Below are 23263 nucleotides of genomic sequence, written 5' to 3'. Positions count from 1 at the left end.
AAAAGATTAGTAATAGTGTAAGCATGGAATGAAAGTTTTAACCATGAGAGATAAATTGTTGCCAAGACTGTGTTCCTGCAAGCAATTAGTTACTTTATATATCAGTTTTAGACTGGTGATAAAAAAGCAAAAATCTGAAAATTTAATGATTTAATATATTTTTGTTATCTTGTTTTGAAGGCAAACAAAAACATAGTATTAAATAAAAATAATAATTCAGATATTGAAAGTAAAGAACCTGTATTAACTGCCAACAGTCTCCCATAATTATGAAATGTAAGATTCTCACATGCCAACACTAGATGCCTTTGTTTTTGTTAAATTTGGTGCCATGGGAAAAGTAGTGTCTTTTACTAACCCAGTCAATATAGCTAGAAATGGAAGCCCTTCTTACCTTCAAAGCAGTTAATATACATAGCTCACATAAGTTTTTTTTTTTTTTTTTGCAAGCGCCACAGTGTATATTGATATTGATGATTAACACCACATAAACATCTTCATTACTGCTAAAACACACAACTAAACACAATCCAGAAAATTATATTTAGTAGGGATGCACCGATACCGAGCCAAATGCTCAGATTCCGGTAACCGTTACCGGAAGTGACGTCGCTTGGAAGAGGACCACCTCCTCCTCCCCTCCAGACAGTGTTATTTCCGCCACCTCCTCCTCCCAGTGGCATTGCAAGGTGCAGGTCCGCCCAGCCTAAAAGCCCACAAGCCATGTCTCCGTGCTGCACACCACCTTCCTCCAGCTCTGACTTCCGTCCACACAGAGCACTGGATCCGGGCTCTCTACCTGTACCATGTCTGAAGGCTCAGTCCCTCTCCCTGTACCATGTCTGCAGGCTCAGTCCCTCTCCCTGTACCATGTCTGCAGGCTCAGTCCCTCTCCCTGTACCATGTCTGCAGGCTCAGTCCCTCTCCCTGTACCATGTCTGCAGGCTCAGTCCCTCTCCCTGTACCATGTCTGCAGGCTCAGTCCCTCTCCCTGTACCATGTCTGCAGGCTCAGTCCCTCTCCCTGTACCATGTCTGCAGGCTCAGTCCCTCTCCCTGTACCATGTCTGCAGGCTCAGTCCCTCTCCCTGTACCATGCCTGCAGGCTCAGTCCCTCTCCCTGTACCATGCCTGCAGGCTCAGTCCCTCTCCCTGTACCATGCCTGCATTCACTACTGCCTGTTGCCGCCTCCTTCCCTCTACCAGCTGTCACCTCTGCCCCCATGTCTCCCAATAACTCTCCTATCCCCATCCACTTCCCCCCAGCAATCACAGCCTTTGCCATCCCAATGCTCCCACCCCACAATCCCTACTTCACCCCACTCTCAACTACCTTGCTCTCACTTACCCCTCTTCCACCCTGCCGTCACCCAACTCCCATCTCAAATCCTCTGGCTGGTATGCTTATCCTTTGCCTTTACTACATACTTGTAATAAGTTCTAATCTAGAAAGTCATAAATCTCAACCAGTGCATTTGTTGCAGTTTATTTATTCACCAAGTTGTGAAGCCATAGACCATGCTCCATTGTCTGAGCTAGAAACGGCTCAAATAAAATAAACAAGCATCAAAAGCTTTGATAGCAGATTATCTTGAAAGTTAAGGTAGTGTTATTTAGTAAAGCAGTAAGTTTGACCAATGCAAAACTGATTGGTAGCTATTGATGCAAACTTTTCTACTTGCTTTAACAGTATGCAAATTAACTGATTTGCGCATTACCTGCAAGACCATATAAAGCTAAAATCGTGTTGGATATAATGGAAATAAATTAATGCTGCGCTGTAATCATTACATTATGCAAATAATTTTTAATGGGGAAAAAATTGCACGGGTGAAAACAAAAATTATAAATGACCAAAAAGCTGCTGGCAATAACACAACAGAACTATTTGTGTACAAAAATATAAATTGCTCTGCTAGGCGAGCAATAATATGGTGCAAACACATTAAATAACAAACAGTCCATAAAATGTTTCTATATATGGGTCAGTGGTAAATACAATGTATAGAAACTAAGGGCCAGATCCACGTACCTCAGCGCATCTTTTCGTCCTGCGTAGCGTATATTTGATACACTACGCCGCCGTAACTTACAGCGTATTTTCTGTATCCTGAAAGAATACACACACATACATATACACACACACACACACACACAGAGACACATACCCTGTATAATCCGTATCATTAAGAGCACAGCTGTTCCTAGAGCATAAATCAAGGTGCATCTCATTAGGGCCACCGTTATCTTTAAACGGATGGCCAAGCCTCGTTCAGAGAGTGAAAGCTGTCCGTCCATTAGGAAAAAACAATCTTTGTTTTCTGTGTAAAGATGGACGCTCATAATATCAACCCAACAGCCAAGCCTCGTTTTCAAAACAAAATGGCTGTGGAAAAAGTAGTAGATAACCGAGCCTCAGTTCAGAGTAAATCAAATAACCAAGCCTCATTCGGAGGAGAGAGACTGAAGCATCACCCCACAACAGACATTAATAGAATAATGCCAAACTTGGGATAAATGAATGTCCTGTATTGGTCATATATGCATGCAGCAGTAAAATAAAAAAAAGACTGTTCAGAAGAACAAAAAATATAAATACAGTATGAAGTGACAATGAACAGAAGAAAATAATCCTAAAAAGACAACAACATGTATATGTTTAAAAAAGAAAAACATTTAAATAGAAATAGGACTGTCCACTTTTCACAAGAGACTACCATAAAATAAGTATTAAAACTTTTATTCAACAAAATGTAATAAAAAACACAAGGACCGTATTTATCAGCGTATAACACGCACTTTTTTCCCCTTAAAATCAGGGGAAAATCGTGGGTGCGTGTTATACGCCAATCCCTGCTATCTGAGGCAAGAGGAGTGAGCACCGCTGAATTGCATAGAGCCGTGATCTCCTTCCTGTGTATCCGGTGTGTTGTCATATTCTGCTCCCTATCACAGAATGCTACGGAAGTGACATTGCGGCCAACTGCGAATGCGCGATGCGTTCCAACCGCAAGTGCGATGCGTTCCAGAAGGTCAAGGTTTATTTATTTTTTTGTGTAGAGTTGGGAATGGTATAACAATTTTTCACTGATAATGTAATTAAATTACCTCAGCTCTTGCTCTCAACATAATGCTATGCAATAAAATTATAATATTCTCCCACTCTAATACAAAAGTGTTTTAATAGCTGTTGTGACTGTTTAACTGGTGTGAAAGAGGAAATCTTCATGTAAAATGTTAAGGACTTGAAAGAGGCTCTAACCCTTCTCACCCTACCCAAGAAAAAAAGATAAACTTTTAGTGCAATTTGTGCCAATAGCTGAGAACATTAAGTGAGCTACTAAGGCTAGCAAGAAAAGGGAACAAACTTTTACTCAATGGTTTACATGCATATACACAGGATCCATAGGATGACACCAGGGCAGTACTTCCCAAAGATTGAACTGTGCAACTTCCTCTGTCTGCTTTCTGGACAACCAATCATAAGCAAACCATAAAGGCAGGTTTGCTTCTGATTGTTGCATCTGAGAAATGTATTAGTGCTGGCATATTTACATAAGACATGGTCTATGTTAAAGGCACTGAAGATCCTTCAGTAGGTGCTCTAAAATTACTACCTGCTGCGCATTTCAGGATCAAAATTAGAAGAAAGGAGTGGGACTGGCACACCTAATGCTTCAATAAAAAAATAAATAACAAACCACTCAGTAGGCAAGCTATGCTTTCTTTATGCATCTCAATGTTAAATTTTCCATTTGGCGTGCAGTGCACCTTTTATGTTGATTGCCACTTATGGTTTTGCACTTTACATACCGTTTTTCTTTACTAGATATGCTGTTTCTTATAATGCTATATTTTCTATTTAAGTTACATCTCTTTAGATGTTTAAGCAATAGGATGCACATAAAGACAAAGAGAACTATTAGCTAATGCAATGCAGAGACACATCTATAAAATGTACAGCTATATACAGCTGCCAGACAGTATTTAATGGATTTGAAGATACATAAAATTATTATTTGTAGAGAAAAGAGGGTGGATGTAAATTATATAAAATGGTCCTTTTGCATCGTATAGTTCCTATTAATTCCTGTATTCCCTTCCTCCATCCTAAAGGAGACTCGGACATACTTTTCCATGTTAGTTGCATGTAGGCCAAATAATGTGAGTTAATAGTGTAAAACAAGTATATACTACTGCTCATAAAAAGGTCACAGAACCCAGCCTGATAATCTCATTATCTTCTTTTTTTCTCCACACTCAAGCAAATCCTGGTCTATGCAGGTTTTGGCTGTGTTAACCCATGTCTCCCAGCTACACCCTCTCACATTGTGACTGGATAAAAAAGTTAAATGTTGCAGTCTAATCACTGGGGAAGATGAGATTGAGGAAATGCTTTCTCCTGCCTGCAGCACACTGTAAAGCCTGGAACTTGATGACTGTCTTTAATGATACAAGGTACAGATTTTAGGAAAATCAACACTGTTTCTGTATATTGTGACAATCTATTAGGAATGTAATCTTGTAGATTTTCAAAGTTACAGAAAGGTCCACATTAAGGACTTACAAATAAACAATATCAAATCATAGGTGGCCAGACATACAGTATCTCACAAAAGCGAGTACACCCCTCACATTTTTGTGAATATTTTATTTTTTCATGTGACAGCACAGAAGAAATGACACTTTGCTACAAAGTAAAGTAGCGAGTGTACAGCTTGTATAAGTGTAAATTTGTTGTCCCCTCAAAATAACATACACATCCATTAACCCCTTAAGACCCGGACCAAAATGCAGGTAAAGGACCAGGCCCCTTTTTGCGATTCAGCACTGCGTCGCTTTAACTGACCATTGCACGGTCGTGCGACGTGGCTCCCAAACAAAATTGGCGTCTTTTTTCCCACAAATAGAGCTTTCTTTTGGTGATATTTGATCACCTCTGCGGTTTTTATTTTTTGTGCTATAAACAAAAATAGAGCCACAATTTTGAAAAAAAAATCTATATTTTTTACATGTTGCTATAATAAATATCCCCCAAAAATATATAAAAAAAACTTTTTTTTCTCAGTTTAGGCCGATACGTATTATTCTACCTATTCTTGTTAAAAAAAAAAAAAAAAAATATCGCAAAAATCGTTTATCGATTGGTTTGCGCAAAATGTATAACGTTTACAAAATAGGGCATCGTTTTATTGCATTTTTATAAAAAATATTTTTTTAATACTAATGGCGGTGATCAGCGATTTTTTTCATTACTGCAACATTATGGCGGACACATCGGACAATTTTGACACATTTTTGGGACCATTGTCATTTTCACAGCAAAAAATGCATTAAAAATGCATTGTTTACTGTGAAAATGACAATTGCAGTTTGGGAGATAACCACAAGGGGGCGCTGAAGGGGTTAAGTGTGACCTCATCTGTGTTTTTAACTGTAGAGGGGTGTGGCTGTAGGTCTGATGTCATTGATTGCGATTCCCTATATTAGGGAACACATGATCGATGACGGCGCTCCAGCAGCAATCGGGTCCGCGAGTCCCGCGGTCATGGAGCTTCGGACCGGGTCGAGGGCGCACACGCCCGCGACTGGGCTTTATCAGGTACGTGATTGTGCCCAGCCATGCCATTCTATCGACGTATATCGGCGTTCGGTGGTCCTTAAGTGGATAATGTCCAAAACGCTGGCAAGAGTGAGTACACCCCTAAGTGAAAATGGCCCAGTCTCCAAATGGAGACCACATCAGACCACAGGACATAGTTCCAGTAATCCATGTCCTTAGTCTGTCTTCAGAAAACGGTTTGTGGGCTTTCTTGTGCATCATCTTTAGAAGAGGCTACCTTCTAGGACAACCATGCAGACCAATTTTATGCAGTGTATGGTCTGAGCACTGACAGGCTGAGCCCCAATCTCTTCAACCTCTAAAGCAATGCTGGCAGCACTCGTACATATATTCCAAAAGGAAACCCCTGGATATGATGCAGAGCATGTGGACTCAACCTCTTGGGTTGACCATGAGGAGGCATGTTCTATGTGAAACCTGTCCTGTTAAACCGCTGTATGGTCTTGGCCACCATGCTGAAGCTCAGTTTCAGGGTCTTGGCAATCTTCCTATAGCCTAGGCCATATGTCAGCAACCTGCGGCTCCGGAGCCGCATGCGGCTCTTTTGAACCTTTGCCGCAGCTCCGGGAGGTGCACTGTGACCAGTGGTGGGATTCAGCCGCTACATTTTTTTAGTGCGCAAAGGCGGAGTGATATCAAATGCACTCCGCCTGCGAGAGAAGGCGCCCTACAGATGAAGCAGTGGCTCTCTACTACAGCCGCTGCTTTCTCTGTACGGCGCCTTCTCACAGGCGGAGTGCATTTGATATCACTCAGCCTGTGCGCGCTGAGATTAATCATTTTCACAGTGACGCCGCAGGCCCCAGCCCACCCACAGAGCCCAGCCCGCCCACAGAGCCCGGCAGCCCCACAGAGCCCGGCAGCCCCACAGAGCCCGGCAGCCCCACAGAGCCCGGCAGCCCCACAGAGCCCGGCAGCCCCACAGAGCCCGGCAGCCCCACAGAGCCCGGCAGCCCCACAGAGCCCGGCAGCCCCACAGAGCCCGGCAGCCCCACAGAGACGAGCACCGCAGAGCCCAGCACCGCAGAGCCCAGCACCGCAGAGCCCAGCACCGCAGAGCCCAGCACCGCAGAGCCCAGCACCGCAGAGCCCAGCACCGCAGAGCCCAGCACCGCAGAGCCCAGCACCACCGGAACCACAGAGCCCAGCGCAGGTATGGGTCACTGACTGACCGTAAATGTTTTTATGCAAAAGGAGTGAAATAAGATAGACAGGCAACAGACTCCTATATCATGTGTGTTACATTACATTACATCCTTTTTTTCTTCAGATTGACAGCTGACTGCACGATCCTGTATATAGCATTAGGGTAAGAAATATATGCAGTGTTATATTTGTTTTAAATGTCACAATGGTTTTGCGGCTCCCAGTTTGTTTATTTTTCCATCGGAAACGGGTCCAAGTGGCTCTTTATGTCTTAAAGGTTGCAGACCCCTGGCCTAGGCTATCTTTATGTAGAGCAACAATTCTTTTTTTTAGATCCTCAGAGTTTGTTGCTATAAGGTGCCATGTTGAACATCCAGTGGCCAGTGTGAGTGAATGAGAGTGTTAACACCACATTTAACATACCTACACCCCATTCACACTGAGTTACATTACACGGTAGCCATAGAGTCCTGCTGCCGTCAGTTGAACTCCTGTGAGGAGGATGTGGGTGTGTGGCTTACCAGCACTGTGTGTGTCTATGGACAAGGACAGCCCAGCTCTTTAGTTTCTTTAGAGAAATTTATATTTGCCTTTAGACTGTGAAATAACCATTTGGCTCAATTCTATAAATATGAGGGATGACAAAAAATGCAATACATACAGTATTTCACAAAACTGAGTACACCCCTCACATTTTTATAAATATTCTATTACATATTTTCATGTGAAAACACTGGAGCCGAGTTTGTTCAAAATAGCCAAGCATTTAACTATAACCAGGTAGAGAAATCTGTCTTTACTCTGGTTTCCGTGTACTGTAAATATGATTCATGATTTATTCTTTATTCATCAATAAGTTAAAGGGGTTGTAAATCCTCGTGTTTTTTCACCTTAATGCATCCTATGCATTAAGGTGAAAAAACACCTTGCGGTGTCCGCGCCCCCACCCCCCGTTTACTCACCTGACCCCCTGTAATTCCCATGCTGGGGACATGCTCACCCTCTCTGCCCATTGTTTTGGCTCTTGATTTGATAGATAGCTGTGCAACCATTGGCTTCCGCTCGTCAATCAAATCATGTGTCTATGGAAGCAAATGATGGACTTGGGGGGCCTGCCCTGCATGGGAACCCCCCCAAGGAGAGCGCTTCTCCTAGGTGGTTTCTCGTTGCAGGGGGGCCCCAGAAGACAGGGATTGGGACCAATTTTTTTTTTAAACAAAAGGGTTTACAACCCCTTTAAATAATGCTCAATTATGTGAGCATCATACTGCAGCATATTCATTGTAAAAAAAAAAAAAAAAAATATGACCCGAGTGTCAAAGGGGTAGCTAAACCAGCTCATATTCAAATCAGTCAAATTAAATTCATCTCTTTCTCCATCTAAATATCATATGAAGATACATATTTATATCCTATTACTGTACATGCCTATGGCGCAGACAGATAGCTTCAGCACCATTCTTATACTAACCCCAGAGAATAGAAAGTTATTGAACATAAAATTTCAACCGAATCATTGTAGAAATGTTAGATATCAACCAATTAAATGTCCATTTTAGTTCGTAATTCTTATTACTGCACTTTAGCACTAAAGATAGCATATTTTTTAAAGACATCTACATTATGTAACGTTTTCATTCATTGGGTGTTTTCAGAGCTTTATTGTATGCAGTGTTAGTGATCATCAAGCTATATCTGATAGAAAATATATATATATATATATATATATATATATATATATATATATATATATATATATATATATATATATATATAATTTTTAAAAGGAATACATACAGTTCATTTCAATATCTCAGAATATATAGCAAAATCCAGCACCACTTCATTTCAATTTCCCTGAGTGTATTATAAAGAAATATTAATTACTCACTGTGTGTCTTTGATCAGAGGAGTGCTTCCTAGCTTAAAACATGTCTTTTCGCCTCCACAGGATGTCTTTTTCAGAGAAAAATGCTCTGCGAGGTCATATCCTGTAGAAAAAAAGCAATCAAGTCATTTGAAATATAAAGCAGTGCACATAATAGTACTTAATGACATGGTTCAAAAATATTTCCAATTGTTTGTCAAAAAACATATCGTAGACATTTCCAGAACAGACACAAGACCTGCTGTGTACAATCCTTGTAGAAGATACAAATATTTATGTTCCTGAAAATATAATAAGCCCCATTTACCAACAGAAATGTAACATTCAAATAAATTTGACAATGTATGAAATCATTAAAAGGAAGAAAAAGGGCTGCAGAGCCATAATCATGCTCTCTCCGAAACTGGCAATGCAGCATGGATCATTTAAATATGAAAACCAATTCACAAATAGGATTTATTGGCTTAATGTGAAGCTACTACACTTTTTTATTTAGGTTTTATACTGAAAATCGTGTCAAGAAGCAGTCATCACAAACACGCCCCAGTACTTGTAATATCTGGAAAATCTATTTGTGCATCAGCAGCCCAGGTCATTCCATCATTACGAGAATTTTTTTTCTGACTTTCATGATAAACCTTTCCTGGGACTAGGACTTGCCCCACTCCCTTCCCTATTATATTACTATCAAATAAAAAAATAGTGCCAATGTGGGCTGATGAGATTACCTCAATAGCGAGTGGTATTGTGGATGGGCAAGCCTTTCTTTGTTCTGGGAGCAAAGTTTACTAGACTTGTGCATTCGTTTTTGCCCAAATGCATTTCTGGGATTTTCGTGTTTGTTTTAACAAAACGATAACCCACCCACAGAATCCGAAAGATCCGAAATAAAAAATTATTTATTTTACCATTTCGATATAGATAGAAGATTCGACACAACGGTAACAATAGCGAACTGCGTCTATCGAACCTGCGGTCAAATGTGCCTAACTTAACTATTAGTTCAAGTTTATTCGACAGAGAAAAAATTCAACATTATAGAGACAATAGTAAAAGAGCTTTTAGTGGTCGCTGCTTGAATGGGTGGGGGAAGTAAAATGATGATGATGATGATGAATGTTATTGGCTGATTGTAACCAAAGAGGAGGAGCAATAAAATAGTTAAAACTCAAGTACATACGTACAGCCAACTTACTTTCACCTTACAATTGCTAGTAGAGAGACACACTGAATCATTTGAGACAGTCAATCTTAGCTGGTCCGTTACAGAGAACCTGAATTAATAATCAAGCACAGCAGCAGAACAGATAGCGAAGCAAGCTATAGTTCAACTTAGCTTTTTCATTTCATCTGCCATTAATCCACTATTGTGTTAGTGCTGAACTTAATACCGATACTAGTCAAACATTAGAATTCTACTATAGCTTGTGGGCAGAGCATTCGACCAGAAATGTACAAGCGCGGCGTCGTACATTTTAGCTGCTTCGTCAAATCTTCTTAGAACATCCGACAGACACCATAATTCAATCTTTATTAATTCGGATTTATTATACAAATGCATTTTTTAACGAAACAAAATAAAAATTAATTTCGGGAGTAGCTAAAAAAAAAATGTAGTTTTCGGACGAAACCGAAATCCAAAATAAAATATTTCAGTGTGCACACGTCTAAAGTTTACGTTGGAAGTGAAGGCTATAGAAATAGTTACTTTCAGGGCTAAATGGGAGCAAATACATGGGTTTTAAGGTTATAAACTGGTAATGCTTTTAGGTGGCTTTAAAAGACTGCCATATCAATGTTAAGTTTGTGGTCTCTGTTGGAAAGATTCCATCTTAATGTCACATAAAGGTGGTTTAGAAGGGGTATCCACAGGTGGCTAATCCAGCTCTATACCACAAGGTCATCAACCTAATAATGTATACACAAATTAGGAAATTTGAGAAAGGTGGGTGTTTAGTGATGGCCTTGTGGTAAAACTAGTCTCATAAAATGCAAAAAGTATTCTAAAATGTCAAATTTTATTACAAAAGCAGCAAAATTACATTTAATATCAGGTGAAAAAAATACACATCAATGCACATAGTCAACATATGATGGTAGTCAAACTTGCGTTTCCCAGTCGCAGTCACTTTAGGGTTTCAGCCTCTCATCTGACTTAATATCTGCTAATAGTAATCAGATAAATACCAAGCTTAAAAACATTTTATTCACCCGATGATACATTTTTATGTTTTTGTAATAAAATTATGACATTTTAGAATACTTTGTGCATTTTATGAGATTAGTTATACCACAAGGCTGTCCCAAAACACCACCTTTCTTAAATTTCCTTGTTTAAAGATTCCCTCTTAGTTTATATTGATTGGCTCCTGATGGTAGATCACTTCACTGCAGAGGCAGATTGCAACAAAAAAGTTTTTGTGGGCAAGTGTTAAAACCTCTGTCGGGGTATTACTATGTTTGTCAAGCAAAGGCAGCTCTTGTCTTGAAATAAAGACAAAGAAAAACTTTACAGAACTAATAATCTTGCCTTATTCAAGGCTACAGAACGTTGGCTATTAAGGCATATATGTGCCCAGACTATGCACAATAAAGTGTTTACATGTTCTGAACAAACGCACGCTAAAACAAGCCCCCATTCACATTGTACCTATAGGCAGTGGGAAGAAAGTTATCTTTAAAAGTCAGAGATAATGGAAACAGCTTCTTTCTGCTTATTTTCCCTATCAGCAGAAAGTTGCCAACCTGACAGCTCTACAATATAAACAGTTTACGTTAAGTCCTCATGCACACAGGGCATATGAAAAATGAGATGCAAAGCCACTACTAATGCCAGGAAAAAGTGGCTGTAAAAACCCGCTTTTAGTAGCTTCTTGCACTGGCTTTAATGCACGTTTATCTGTCTTTTCTATTTTCCACTCTTACTACAGAGCACAAGTCTCATTAAATGTCAAAATCAATGGTTCCCTATGAGAGCCATCTTAACTGACCTGTCTTTTAGCCCCTTGATTTGAATAGAAGTCGCATCCAAATTGGATCATCATGATCAGACTCCTGGCATGCAATTTGTGCTCTGGGGATCTTAAATGGGAATCCCACGTCAATTTTTTTAAACACTGGCCATTGAGTCTGGTAGGGAACCCCATGCCAAAATACCAAAAAAATTGTGTGGGCCCCTCAGATCACACCAAACCCCATGCAACCCCCCCCCCCCCAAAGAACAGAATTCATACCAGACCCTATCCAGGCATGCAGCCTGGCTGGTCAAGGGCCTCTTCCCAACAACCCTGGATGGTGGTTGTGGGGGTCTGCAGGTAGGGGGCTTTTTGAAATCTGGAAGCAACCCATTAACAAGGGGGCACTCAGATCCTGGCCCCTCTCATGCAAGTATGGGGTACATTGTAACCATATCCAGTCACCCCAAAAAGAGGCCGTAAAGTGTAAATAAAAAATAGAGATGGTTTTCACAAGTCCTTTATTAAAAATCTTCAACGCGACTTCTTCGTCCAGTCTTCTCCCCCTGGTGGTGTGTTCTTCCTCTGGCTTCTTCCTCCAGTCATCTCCGCCACTGACCTGGTCCTCCTTTGACTCTGGCTCCAGTTCTCTGCTGGTTCTTGTATAGCAATGGGGCGAGGCCATTTCACAAGACTCTGCTCCTTGTGATATCACATTAGGTCATGTCATTCATTTCAATGGTCTGCCCCATGTGCAAAAGAAGTGCATGATCTTTTTTTTAATTTGTGCTATACCAAAACACTTGGCACTTTTGATGTGTGCATTAGTTGCTTTGGGGTGTCATCAACAATGAATATTTCTTCAAGAATTAAAAGGCACCACTGTGCACCTGCAAAAGCACCTTGCAGAAACACTTGCGATTTTGCGTGCATTATCACAATGCACATATGTAAACCTAGCCCCCCCCTGCCCCAAAGCACCCACCCCCCATGTTGAGGACATGTGGCCTGGTATGGTCCAGGAGGGGATGCTCGCTAGCCCCCCCTTTCCTGTTCTGCCGGGCTGCATGTTTGGATATGGGTCTAGTATGGATTTTTGGGGGGCGCCTTTAAATATCAATACCAGACTGAAGAGTCTGGTGTGGTCTAATTTTGACGTGGGGTTCCCCTTCAAAATCCTCAGAGCACAAGTCACATGCCACTAGTCGGATCATGATGATCTGATTTGGATGCGACTTCCCTTCAAATCAATTGGCTGTAAGTTTAATCAGTTAAGATGGCTTTCATAGGGAACCAATGATTTGGACATTTCAAAAAATAAAAAAAAGCTTGACGTTTAGCCACGCCAGATGTTTTTACAGCTGTAATGTTGGTCTTTGGAAAGCGCTGGCCCTGATTTGTTTTTTTTGCAAACGCCCATGCCACCTACAGCACCTAAAAGCCTGTGTGTGCATGGGGCCAAAAAATATTATGGAGAGGCGTTTTTAATCCGTGTGTGCATGGGGACTAAAGTCCCTGTGGTAAGGATGAATTTACCTAAGGCTAGGTTTACATTTATGCAATAGGAGAATGCACACAAAAATCGCAAGTGTTCCTGCAAGGCACGAAAATGTGTGCAATTCTTAAATATACATTTTTAATGGCACCCCAAAGCAACTAATGCATACTTCAAAATGAATAGTAGCAAAAGTACCATGTGTTTGGTAAGGCACAATTTAAAAAAAAGTTTCATGCACTTCTTTTGCACATACACAGAACGTTGAAGTGAATGGGCTGACCTAAATGCAACACGTAAAATCTTGCACAATTGCACAAAAATACGCAGATACGGTTGCATACACATAGCTGTGAATGGAACCTAACAGTTCAAACAGCTACAGGTGTCAACGAAGGATTATTTTCAAGTTATTTAACTGCTTGTTAAGATTACAGTATGTAAAAACGTTAACTTTCATTGTTTAGTAAATCTCCCTGAACCAAGGTAAAAGGTACAATCCACACACACACATTTGTGTTTATTAGAAATGGCTATGGGAAGTTTAAAAAGGGTGTAACAGCATAATTTACAATGTACAGCACATGTTTTGTCTGTCTCTTCAGAGATTTTAAAGTTCCTTTCACTTCTTTGTGCATGTTTTTTTTTTACCTCTTGTCTGCCTGTTTGTATTTTACAAATATAGCTTTAAAAAATGTCTGTCATTTTAAAGTTTACATTTAGATTGCCCTCAGTCCTCAGAAGATGATTCATCACAAGTACACAGAGCTTAAAACAATGACTAATTTTTGGTAAATACCCAAAGTTTTTCAGCACATATTTTGTAACAATGTCTTCCATTTATAAACCTTACCTAATTTGGTAAGAAAAAACAGTGTACAGTACTTTTAAACTGGGGAGAACACTGAAAAATAAAATGGCTTCACCCTGTTTAACACATTTCATAGCATCATTTGTTCACACACATCATTTAGGTGATTGAGTATTTAATCTAGCAATATTTGCTAATACTCAATGTATAACATGAACCTCTCCCTTCAACCCCTTCTGGATCCTAAGAGAACCACACCGCTGAACCCATAGTAAAATGTCCACATCTTGCAGACAGTGTCGCGGACACCCAAAGAAAGCCCTTGCCACATGAAAACCAAAGAGATAAGACTGAGGTCAGGAGTTTCACGTGACAGTGACTTTAAGCAAGGAATGCATTTAATTTTTTTGTCAAGGGATCAGTTAGAGTGGAATTGGGTGAGAGGGCAGCTTGGTATCTGCCTCGAGATAAGCTTCAAAGACATTTGGAAAAAGGAGCCCAGAGTAGACATTTTCGTGTTGGTTTTAACAAAACAATGAACGCGCAGAATCCGGAATCCAAAAGAGCCGAAATAAAGCTTTATTTTCATATGCATTATATTTTTGTATCATTGCGACAACAGTTCGATATAGACTGAAGATTCGACAATGGTGGCCACAGCGATCTGTGTCTATCAAACCTGCGGTCAAATGTACCTAATCTATTAGTTCAAGATTATTCGACAGAGAATAGATTTGACATAGACATGAATACTTGACAAACCAGCTAAAAAACATACGATCAACGCAAGCGGACATTTACAGTCAAATGCTCCGCCCATAGGCTATAGAGGAATAATAATTATAATTATTCGTCAAACATTAGAATTCTACTACAGCTTGTGGATGGAGAATTCGACCAGAAATTTACGATCGCAGCGTCGTACAGGTTAGCTGCTTCGTAAATTCTTAGAACAGACAGACACCATAAGCTTTCAACTGACAGATTCAACTTTAATTCGAATTTTCAAATGAATGCATTTAACAAAACAAAGTAAAGATGAATTTCGGGAGTAACAATTTTTTCGGACGAAACCAAAATTCCCGTAACAAAATATTTTAGTGTGCTCATGACTAGCTCCGAGTAGCTGGTTATAAAGGTTTAAAGGGTTTGCCCCCTCCATTTTGTTTTACGTTAAAATGTGATTTAGCTACAAACTTGTTTTCCTTCTATTTATTTTTCTGGCAAGTTTAAATTTTACCATAAAAAAAAAAAAAAAAACAATTAAAAAAAAACAAGCACCGATTTGTTGAAATTCACTATACTTTTAAGTTTGCAGAATATTCCTGGGATTTGTGACGCTCGTGAAATGGGAACCTTTGGGTGAAAGGTTTGCAAGTTTATCATTAGATATGAAGAACAACCAGTAATGCAGTGCATAGCCCTTGCCCCTGAGTCACAAGAGCCACTCATTTCAAGGAATAACCCAGCCCCTTATTAAAAAAAAATAAAAAAAAAGCAACAAAGGAAGCACTGGGACTTTAATGGAAGCTCATACAAAGTAGTGAGGACAAAAAATAATTAAAGAGCTAGACAAGGGTACCTAGCAAGTTACAAAAAAAAAACATGCACTAATGAAAGGAGGAGTGCAAGACCCAATGACAGAGTCCAAAATTAATTTATTAATTCATATTAAAAAAACAGCCAATGACCTAGAGCAAACATTTAAGGAAACTGGTCCCGTTTCCTCAGATTTATTTTGCATCTATGTGGTTTCTCATGTGATTGCAAGTTGCATAATTTTTCATTAAAAATCTATAGAAAAACAAAAAACAAAAAAAAGCCAATAATTTTTAGGGATACCTTGAATGGACTCAAAATAGAACATTCCTGTGTGAATCTGTGTAGGAATTGCTGGATCAGGAGAGTTACTGGCCAGCAATATCTGCATGATAAGTCAGGAATGCCCGATTGCTATACAATGGATATAAAACTTTATATTAAAAAATACATAGAAAAAAATAAGTATTCATTATGCACATGCACTACCAGTTGTGTGGTATAGCTGGAGAATTGCCAGGAGAGTGCAAAAAATAAATTAAAAAAAAAAAAAAAAGGATGTAGTAGACTTTTGCTAAATAATTAAAATAAACCGCATTTTAGATGTACACTTTAGGCATTTTTTAAGCTCAATTTATTGTTGATTAAAATAAGAAACCCTGAATAACTGATGTTTAGTATACTAAATATTTATCAGAAAATCAGTTATGTCCTTATATATATATATATATAAAATAGTTGCTCACAGAGATTAATAAAATCAGAATATATTAGCAGTTTGTGCTACTTTCAATTTTTCTTTAAGTCAAAGCATGATCGTTCGAATAACTTTCTCTGTATTGAGTGCCCTGGGTAAACTTTGTTTTCCAGACATAAGACGATCAAAATAGTATTACATACCTGAAAATTCCAGCCTTTCCCTGTATCCTTGTCTAAACCCAAGACCATCAGTTTTAAGAACAGGGCATACTGCAATGACAAAGAAAACATTGTATTACAAAATTAAGCCTTAAAAAGCAACTCCACTTTTGCCGAGTTAAAAAAAAAAAATCCCATCTGGGTGATCAATCTACCTTGTAAGGATTTTAAAACTTCTAACAGTTTCTACTTTGAAGAAAAAAGCTGGTTGTTCGAAAAGTAAATCTGATAGGGAGTGACTTTTCATTTACCGGTAGCTGGTGCACTTGCAGGGTTCCAATGAGGAAAATACAGGGTCTGAATCACTTTAGATGTTACTAACCCTTTGAGAGTATCTCACCAAAAATGTAATTTGTCACAGAGGATGCCTAAAATCTGACTATCTTTTTGCATATTTCTGGAAAAATCAGTGAGCCAATCACACAAGCAGGAACATTAACACTGAAAAAAAATATTAAAATGACTGTGGAATATTATTGCATCTTTGTAATTTCTGACAAATGCAAGGTCAATCCACAATTAACAATCAAGTTTCCATAGAATTTTCAAACTGTACTGCTTGGTAGGAGCCCAGTATTTTTTCTGCAAACTTAACCATAATTAATTTTTGTAAGGTGTGAACGAAGTGATCATTTTATGAGACATAGATTATGGAAAAAAGTATGTTGTACACCTATATTTTACATGGTGTTCTATGGCTTGTTTACATTATAGGTCTCCTTCCTATGTAATTGATGCTCATGCATCATCTGTTAATTCACATTTATTAACCATGGTCAGATGCTTCTACCAAAATGCTTCCATAACTCATCCAGCTTGTTTTTCTGATGTGCATTTCTGCTGCCAGTCTTTCCTCTCACTGCAGTAACAGCCCTTTGGCCATGTTTACACTTATGTAATATGGATCTCCTTTACCTCTCTTTCTAGATAACACAACTGCAATGCATGTGGCCTCTGCTGTGATGTTCTGCACTGTGATGTACAAGTGGAGGCTTTCATAGAAGTCTGCTGTAAGATTCTTGAAAAAGGGAAAAGATGGGCTGAGAAAACCCATAACAGAAAAACACAAACATGGCTGGAGGAGAAAACACTGCAAATGCAGACAAAACCAGAAGACAAAGTCATGTTTAAGCTCAAAACAGAAAGATTATTCGTTCAATGTGTGGCAGTAACGCGGAAAAGGGAACAGCAACACAGACAGAATATATACTGTAGGTATTATGGATCATATAGAAGGCATAGCATAAAAAATATATTTAGTTAAATGCAATAACTGGATGGTTGGATATACTCAAGAGCAAAGCAAATTGATTAAAAAGTGTTGATTGGTCAGATACCTCCCCAGATCTGACTCCTTTCTCACCAATATCTGGCCGCACACCAAACCTTCTTTGACCAAAGGAAACCTTCTGACCCTACCTTTTCTATCTTATATGACAAATTAAACTTTTCCCTTCTGGATTTAGAGCTAAATCTGACACTTCCGAAATAATCCTAAACTAACCCTGACATGGTTCCGCCAACACACACCATTGGAAATGATCTGCAGTTAACAGGAACTGCAAAAACACTTAAACTCTGACATATACTCAATGCTGTTGTCTGATCATAAGCCCAAATCTAATAAAGCTAGCCACAAATAGGAACAAGAGCCATCCTTAGACTTCACACAGGAGGAATGGAAACATATTTACACATACATCCACATGGGAACACTTAATGTTTTAACGCAGGAAAATGGATTTAAAATATATTCAAGTTGGTATAGGACCACCCCCTTTGGTTGCACAAGATCTATCCCACAGTCTCAACCAAATGTTGGCGATGCAATGAAGCAGACTGTTTCCTCTTAAACATATGGTAATTGTGCCCACTAATCCAACCTTTCGGGAAGGAAATCACCTTACCAACCCAATAATGACCTACTCTTTAGACTATTCCCCAGCACAATTTTGCGCAATGCCGAAAAACGCATTTGTTACCTGGCCATGCATAAAAGTAAATTCAGCTAAAATGTGCATACCACGCCCATGACCCACTCCCCCCAACTATAACAGAGTGGTTCCAACTTATCAAGAAAACTGCTGAAATGGAGGAGCTTGTTCACCAAGCAAAGGAGAACCAGTCCAAATTCACCAAACTTTGGTTCTGTTGGCACTACTTCTCTACAACAAAATTAGTGCTCTTGATCAAACTATATATGCAATATCTTTGACACCTTCAGGCCGAGGAGAATGGAATCCTTAATTCTCTTCCGCCTGTTCCCTCTTTATCCCCCTCTCAGTCACCCCAGGCATTACCATCCTACCACATTTAGAATTTACTCTTGTTTCTTCCTTCCCCTTTTTTGTTTGAGTTTTGAACCTTTCTATTGTGATCCTCTTCATCCTCCCACAATAAGGAATTTCCCATACAATACTACTACTAACAAGCTACAACACCATACATATAAAAGTCCCAAACAAATATATTACATAACTCTTGTGACAAAGTACCCACCAACAAAAGGGGAATTGTTCCTATGGCAAATTTAGAAGCCTCTTCCATAAGGCTTGGAAACAGTCCCTGATCTAGGTACCCAAGTTGACAAAACACTGACTCTATGGTTAACCACTATTAATACCTATGTATACTCAATTATAACCCAGCTTTCTGGGCCACCACCAGACTCAGTCTATCTGGTGCACTTGTGTGCAAGGGCAAATGGTATTATATGTGTAAAATCTGTAGAACAGATATTTCCTACCATGTTCTAATTGGTATACACCTGGATTACTCCAAGTTAAGACTGACACGTTACCTGATGTGCCAAATCACATATGTTACCATTACATATACAAATTGTATTTGCTCCAAATAAAGCTTTTGAATGAAAAGATAGTGTTGATTGGACTCATTTGTACTTGCCTTTTTCAAAGTGATGTTCTCTACCCTTCATTCTGCTGATCATTGAATTCAGTTAACAGCCCATATCCACTTGTTATTAAGAGAAGGTACACCCAAAAGACTGGCACTTAATTTACCAATTTAACCACTTGCCGCCCGCCAATGACAGATTGACGTCGGCAAAGTGGTTGTAGAATCCTGACTGGACGTCATATGACGTCCTCAGGATTCTTAGCCGCTGCGCGCCCCCGGGGGCGCGCATCACGGCGATCGTTGTTGCGGGGTGTCAGTCTGACACCCCGCAACACCGATCTCAGTAAAGAGTCTCTCACGGAGACTCTTTACCACGTGATCAGCCGTGTCCAATCACGGCTGATCACGATGTAAACAGGAAGAGCCGTCGATGGCTCTTCCTCACTCGCGTCTGACAGACGCGAGTAGAGGAGAGCCGATCGGCGGCTCTCCTGACAGGGGGGGTTCGCGCTGATTGTTTATCAGCGCAGCCCCCCCTCGGATCGCCACATGGACCACCAGGGATGCCCACCAGGAAGGGCAAAACAAAAAAAATTGAGAAAAAAAAAGTAAAAAAAAAAAAGATGCAAAAAAAAAAAAGATGCCAATCAGTGCCCACAAATGGGCACTGACTGGCAACAAGTAAAACAGTGCCGCCCCACAGTGCCCATCAGTGCCGCCCCACAGTGCCCATCAGTGCCGCCCCACAGTGCCCATCAGTGCCGCCCATGAGTGACCATCAGTGCCGCCCATGAGTGCCCATCAGTGCCGCCCATGAGTGCCCATCAGTGCCGCCCATGAGTGCCCATCAGTGCCGCCCATGAGTGCCCATCAGTGCCGCCCATGAGTGCCCATCAGTGCCGCCCATGAGTGCCCATCAGTGCCGCCCATGAGTGCCCATCAGTGCCGCCCATGAGTGCCCATCAGTGCCGCCTATGTGTGCCCATGAGTGCCGCATACCAGCGCCGCCAATCAGTGCCACCTCATCTGTGCCCGTCAGTACTACCTCGTCGATGTCCATCAGTGCCATCTCATCTGTGCCCATCAGTGCCACCATATCAGTGCCCATAATTGAAAGAGAAAACTTACTTATTTACAAAAAAAATCCAGAAAATAAAAACTTAATTTTTTTCAAAATTTTTGGTCTTTTTTTAGTTGTTGCGCAAAAAAAAAAATCGCAGAGGTGATCAAATACCACCAAAAGAAAGCTCTATTTGTGGGTAAAAAAGGACGCCAATTTTGTTTGGGTACAATGTAGCATGACCGCGCAATTGTCATTCAAAGTGCGACAGTGCTGAAGGCTGAAAATTGGCTTGGGCAGGAAGGTACGTAAGTGCTTTGTATGGAAGTGGTTAACTAATCAATGCCTCTTTGCCAGCTGGACATGCTAGCAGAACTAGGTATATAAGAGCTTAGTCGGAGGGTTAGATCAGCTTAGTGGTGGGAAGAAGAGGCCAAAAAAGTTTGGAGAAGGATTTAGTATTAAAAGATAAGATAGATTTAAACACTAAAAAAAAACAAATTCCCCTTTTAACAGTAGAATTAAGAAAAGTCAGGGCCAGGATTAATTTGGCCACAAGTGCAACTTTAGAGTAGCCAAATGAGAAATGTATGACTCAGGCTAAAATCTTGTCACAAATCAATCTCGCTTCTCCTGTTTAGCATTGCCTTTTCTTGTCACAGAATTGACAAATATCACCCTTAGCATTTTAAAATTTAACAAAAGGTATGGTACAATTTGAAAAAGATAAGGGTACATTGCTGTGACAGTACATGAAGATACAATATCACAAATTAGGGCATGAAAATGCATAACATTAGCAAAGGTAACTACGGCTGATTCAAGTAAAGAAAATTATATAACACAGGTGTGCTTACTGCCACCTTAATCAAGCAAATGAGTAGCATTTATTATTTTTTTGTATTAGGGTAAGAAAGAGGAGGAGGGCAGCCAGTAAGTTTGAATATCACTGAGATTATTTCATCTTAGTAAGGTTTTAAAACAGGACTTTTTCCAGAATATGTTTAAGGCCCCATAGGCCAATAAAAAATGGCAGAAAATCCCTGGATGAAAATGCTCCTTATTTGTATGCCAGCTTTTAGCAGCAGTTTAAGAGCTTTCAGCTTTTTTTCTGCTAGCAAATCGCTCCCAAAAATGCAAAAAGATTTAAAATACAGTGTTATTCTGTTCTTAGAAGCTGAAGCTTTAAAACGCTTCTAGACTAAAATAGTGTGCATAGATACATAGAATAACACTATTTTCTTCTAAAAGCAGAAAAAAAAATCCTCAAAAGTTGTTGCTAGGAGCATTGTTTTTTTTAAGCTGGTGTATGTGGTGACTTCTTCAGCAAAGAGGGGAGCATTGTGGAAATGTACCATCTAGAGAGAAGCTGGAATGATGTCTCCAGAGCTTAACTGATGTGGTTTTCTATATCCTTTAGAGAAAAAGAAATTCTGCAATATGAAAAAATCCAAACTAGAGTAAATTTTTGATTAAATATAACTTTATGCATTAATTGGCAAAGATTACCAGGGGAGCTTGAAAAACACACTGAAGGGAACATAAGAGTAAATTAATACATACTTGACTTTTAACAGATGCAATTCCCTAGGGCACCCACTACTAGTTGAACACCCTGTTCTGAAAGAATTATAAGTTAATTATGTCACTTTTTCCCACAGAAACCAATTGTGCTTCGAGCTATTTCTTTGTAAAATATTAATGAACCTATTTTGTGTGTAAGCATTTTACTCCAAAATATTGCACTAATTGACCTTGCATCACTACATGTGTGAATTGTAAGTGGAAACATGCTATAGTGCATTTAAAAACCTTTTTAGAAATGTAATACCATTTGAATAGCAATGAGCTTAGCTACCTGGGTTTGGTAGAGTTCAGGTACCGAATCTGAACCACATTGATGGGAACCAAATGTTAAAAATCAGTTCTGGCCATTTTTGAGGCTGACAGGCAAGGGATTGTCAAATAACATGGGGGGCTGGGCTTGTTTTTTGTTAAATTCCATTTGACAGTAAGCAGCGATTTTAATACTTAAGGAAAGCATTAATGCAAAATTCCTCTGGGCCCGTTTACACCTGAGCAGAGCCATTTTCAGGCGTTTTTATTTGAAACTTTTGCAAGCTTATTACAAGTGGTTTAGAAGCACATTACAAGCATTTTACATGTACATTCAAGCTTCAGGTGTTTGTTTTAGCCAATAGAAAACGCTACTGGAGGAGAATATGGGTGGAGAGCTGCTGTTTTTCGTATAAAGCTTATAAAATGCTTAGGTTGAGTTTTTTTAGACATTCCTATTAAAGTCTATGGGGCCAGTCTGCCTCCAATCTGCTGAAAAGTATGGAATTTACTTTTGAGTGACAAGCGTTTTTCTACAGTCTCAGATATGAATAAGTGTCATTAAAAATGAATTGGATTTTGTTTGTTGAGCATATTAGAGCTACAAGCCAAAATAAAAAATAATGGCCTGGATTCACGTAGAGCGGCGCATAGTTATGCCGGCGTAGCGTATCAAATATACGTTACGCCAACGTATAGCAGAGCGACGAGCACCGTATTCACAAAGCACTCGCTTCCAACGTTGCGCCTGCGTAACATAAATTCCTCGGCGTAAGCCCGCCTAATTCAAAGTAGCTGGAAGGTGGGCGTGATCCATTTAAATGAAGCGTGACCCAATGCAAACGATGGGCCGAACGAACGGCACATGCGCCGTACCGTGGACGCATCCCAGTGCGCATGCTCAGAATCACGTCTAAAATACTTCATAAGATACGTCGAATCACTGCCTACGACGTGACGTAACCTACGCCCAGCCCTATTCACGTACTACTACGTAAACAATGTAAAATCCGACGGCTGTTCCCTGGTCATACCTTAACATGACTTACCCCTGCTTTATGAGGCTTAACCTTACCTGGACATACGACTTACGTAAACCGTGTATATGAATGCGCCGGGCTCAAGTACATTTGTG

The 23263-nt window shown here is 39.8% G+C and overlaps 1 protein-coding gene across 1 annotated transcript in view; it reads right to left on the bottom strand.

Annotated features, from left to right (window-relative positions):
* LOC120937015 (collagen alpha-1(XIX) chain-like) overlaps nucleotides 1-23263 on the bottom strand; it is a 343287-nt gene that overhangs the window by 193218 nt on the left and 126806 nt on the right. Inside the window, exons 3-4 of the mRNA XM_040349912.1 lie at nucleotides 16356-16424; nucleotides 8660-8759 (exon numbers count right to left, since the gene is read on the bottom strand). Coding sequence (XP_040205846.1) covers nucleotides 8660-8759; nucleotides 16356-16424 — 169 coding nt within the window. The remainder of the gene's footprint in view (nucleotides 1-8659; nucleotides 8760-16355; nucleotides 16425-23263) is intronic.

This window comes from Rana temporaria, chromosome 4 (assembly GCF_905171775.1).
Source record: "Rana temporaria chromosome 4, aRanTem1.1, whole genome shotgun sequence".
NCBI classification, from domain to species: Eukaryota; Metazoa; Chordata; class Amphibia; order Anura; family Ranidae; genus Rana; species Rana temporaria.
The sequence above is the reverse complement of the archived record's forward strand: the minus strand, read 5'-3'. Positions and strand labels throughout refer to the sequence as shown.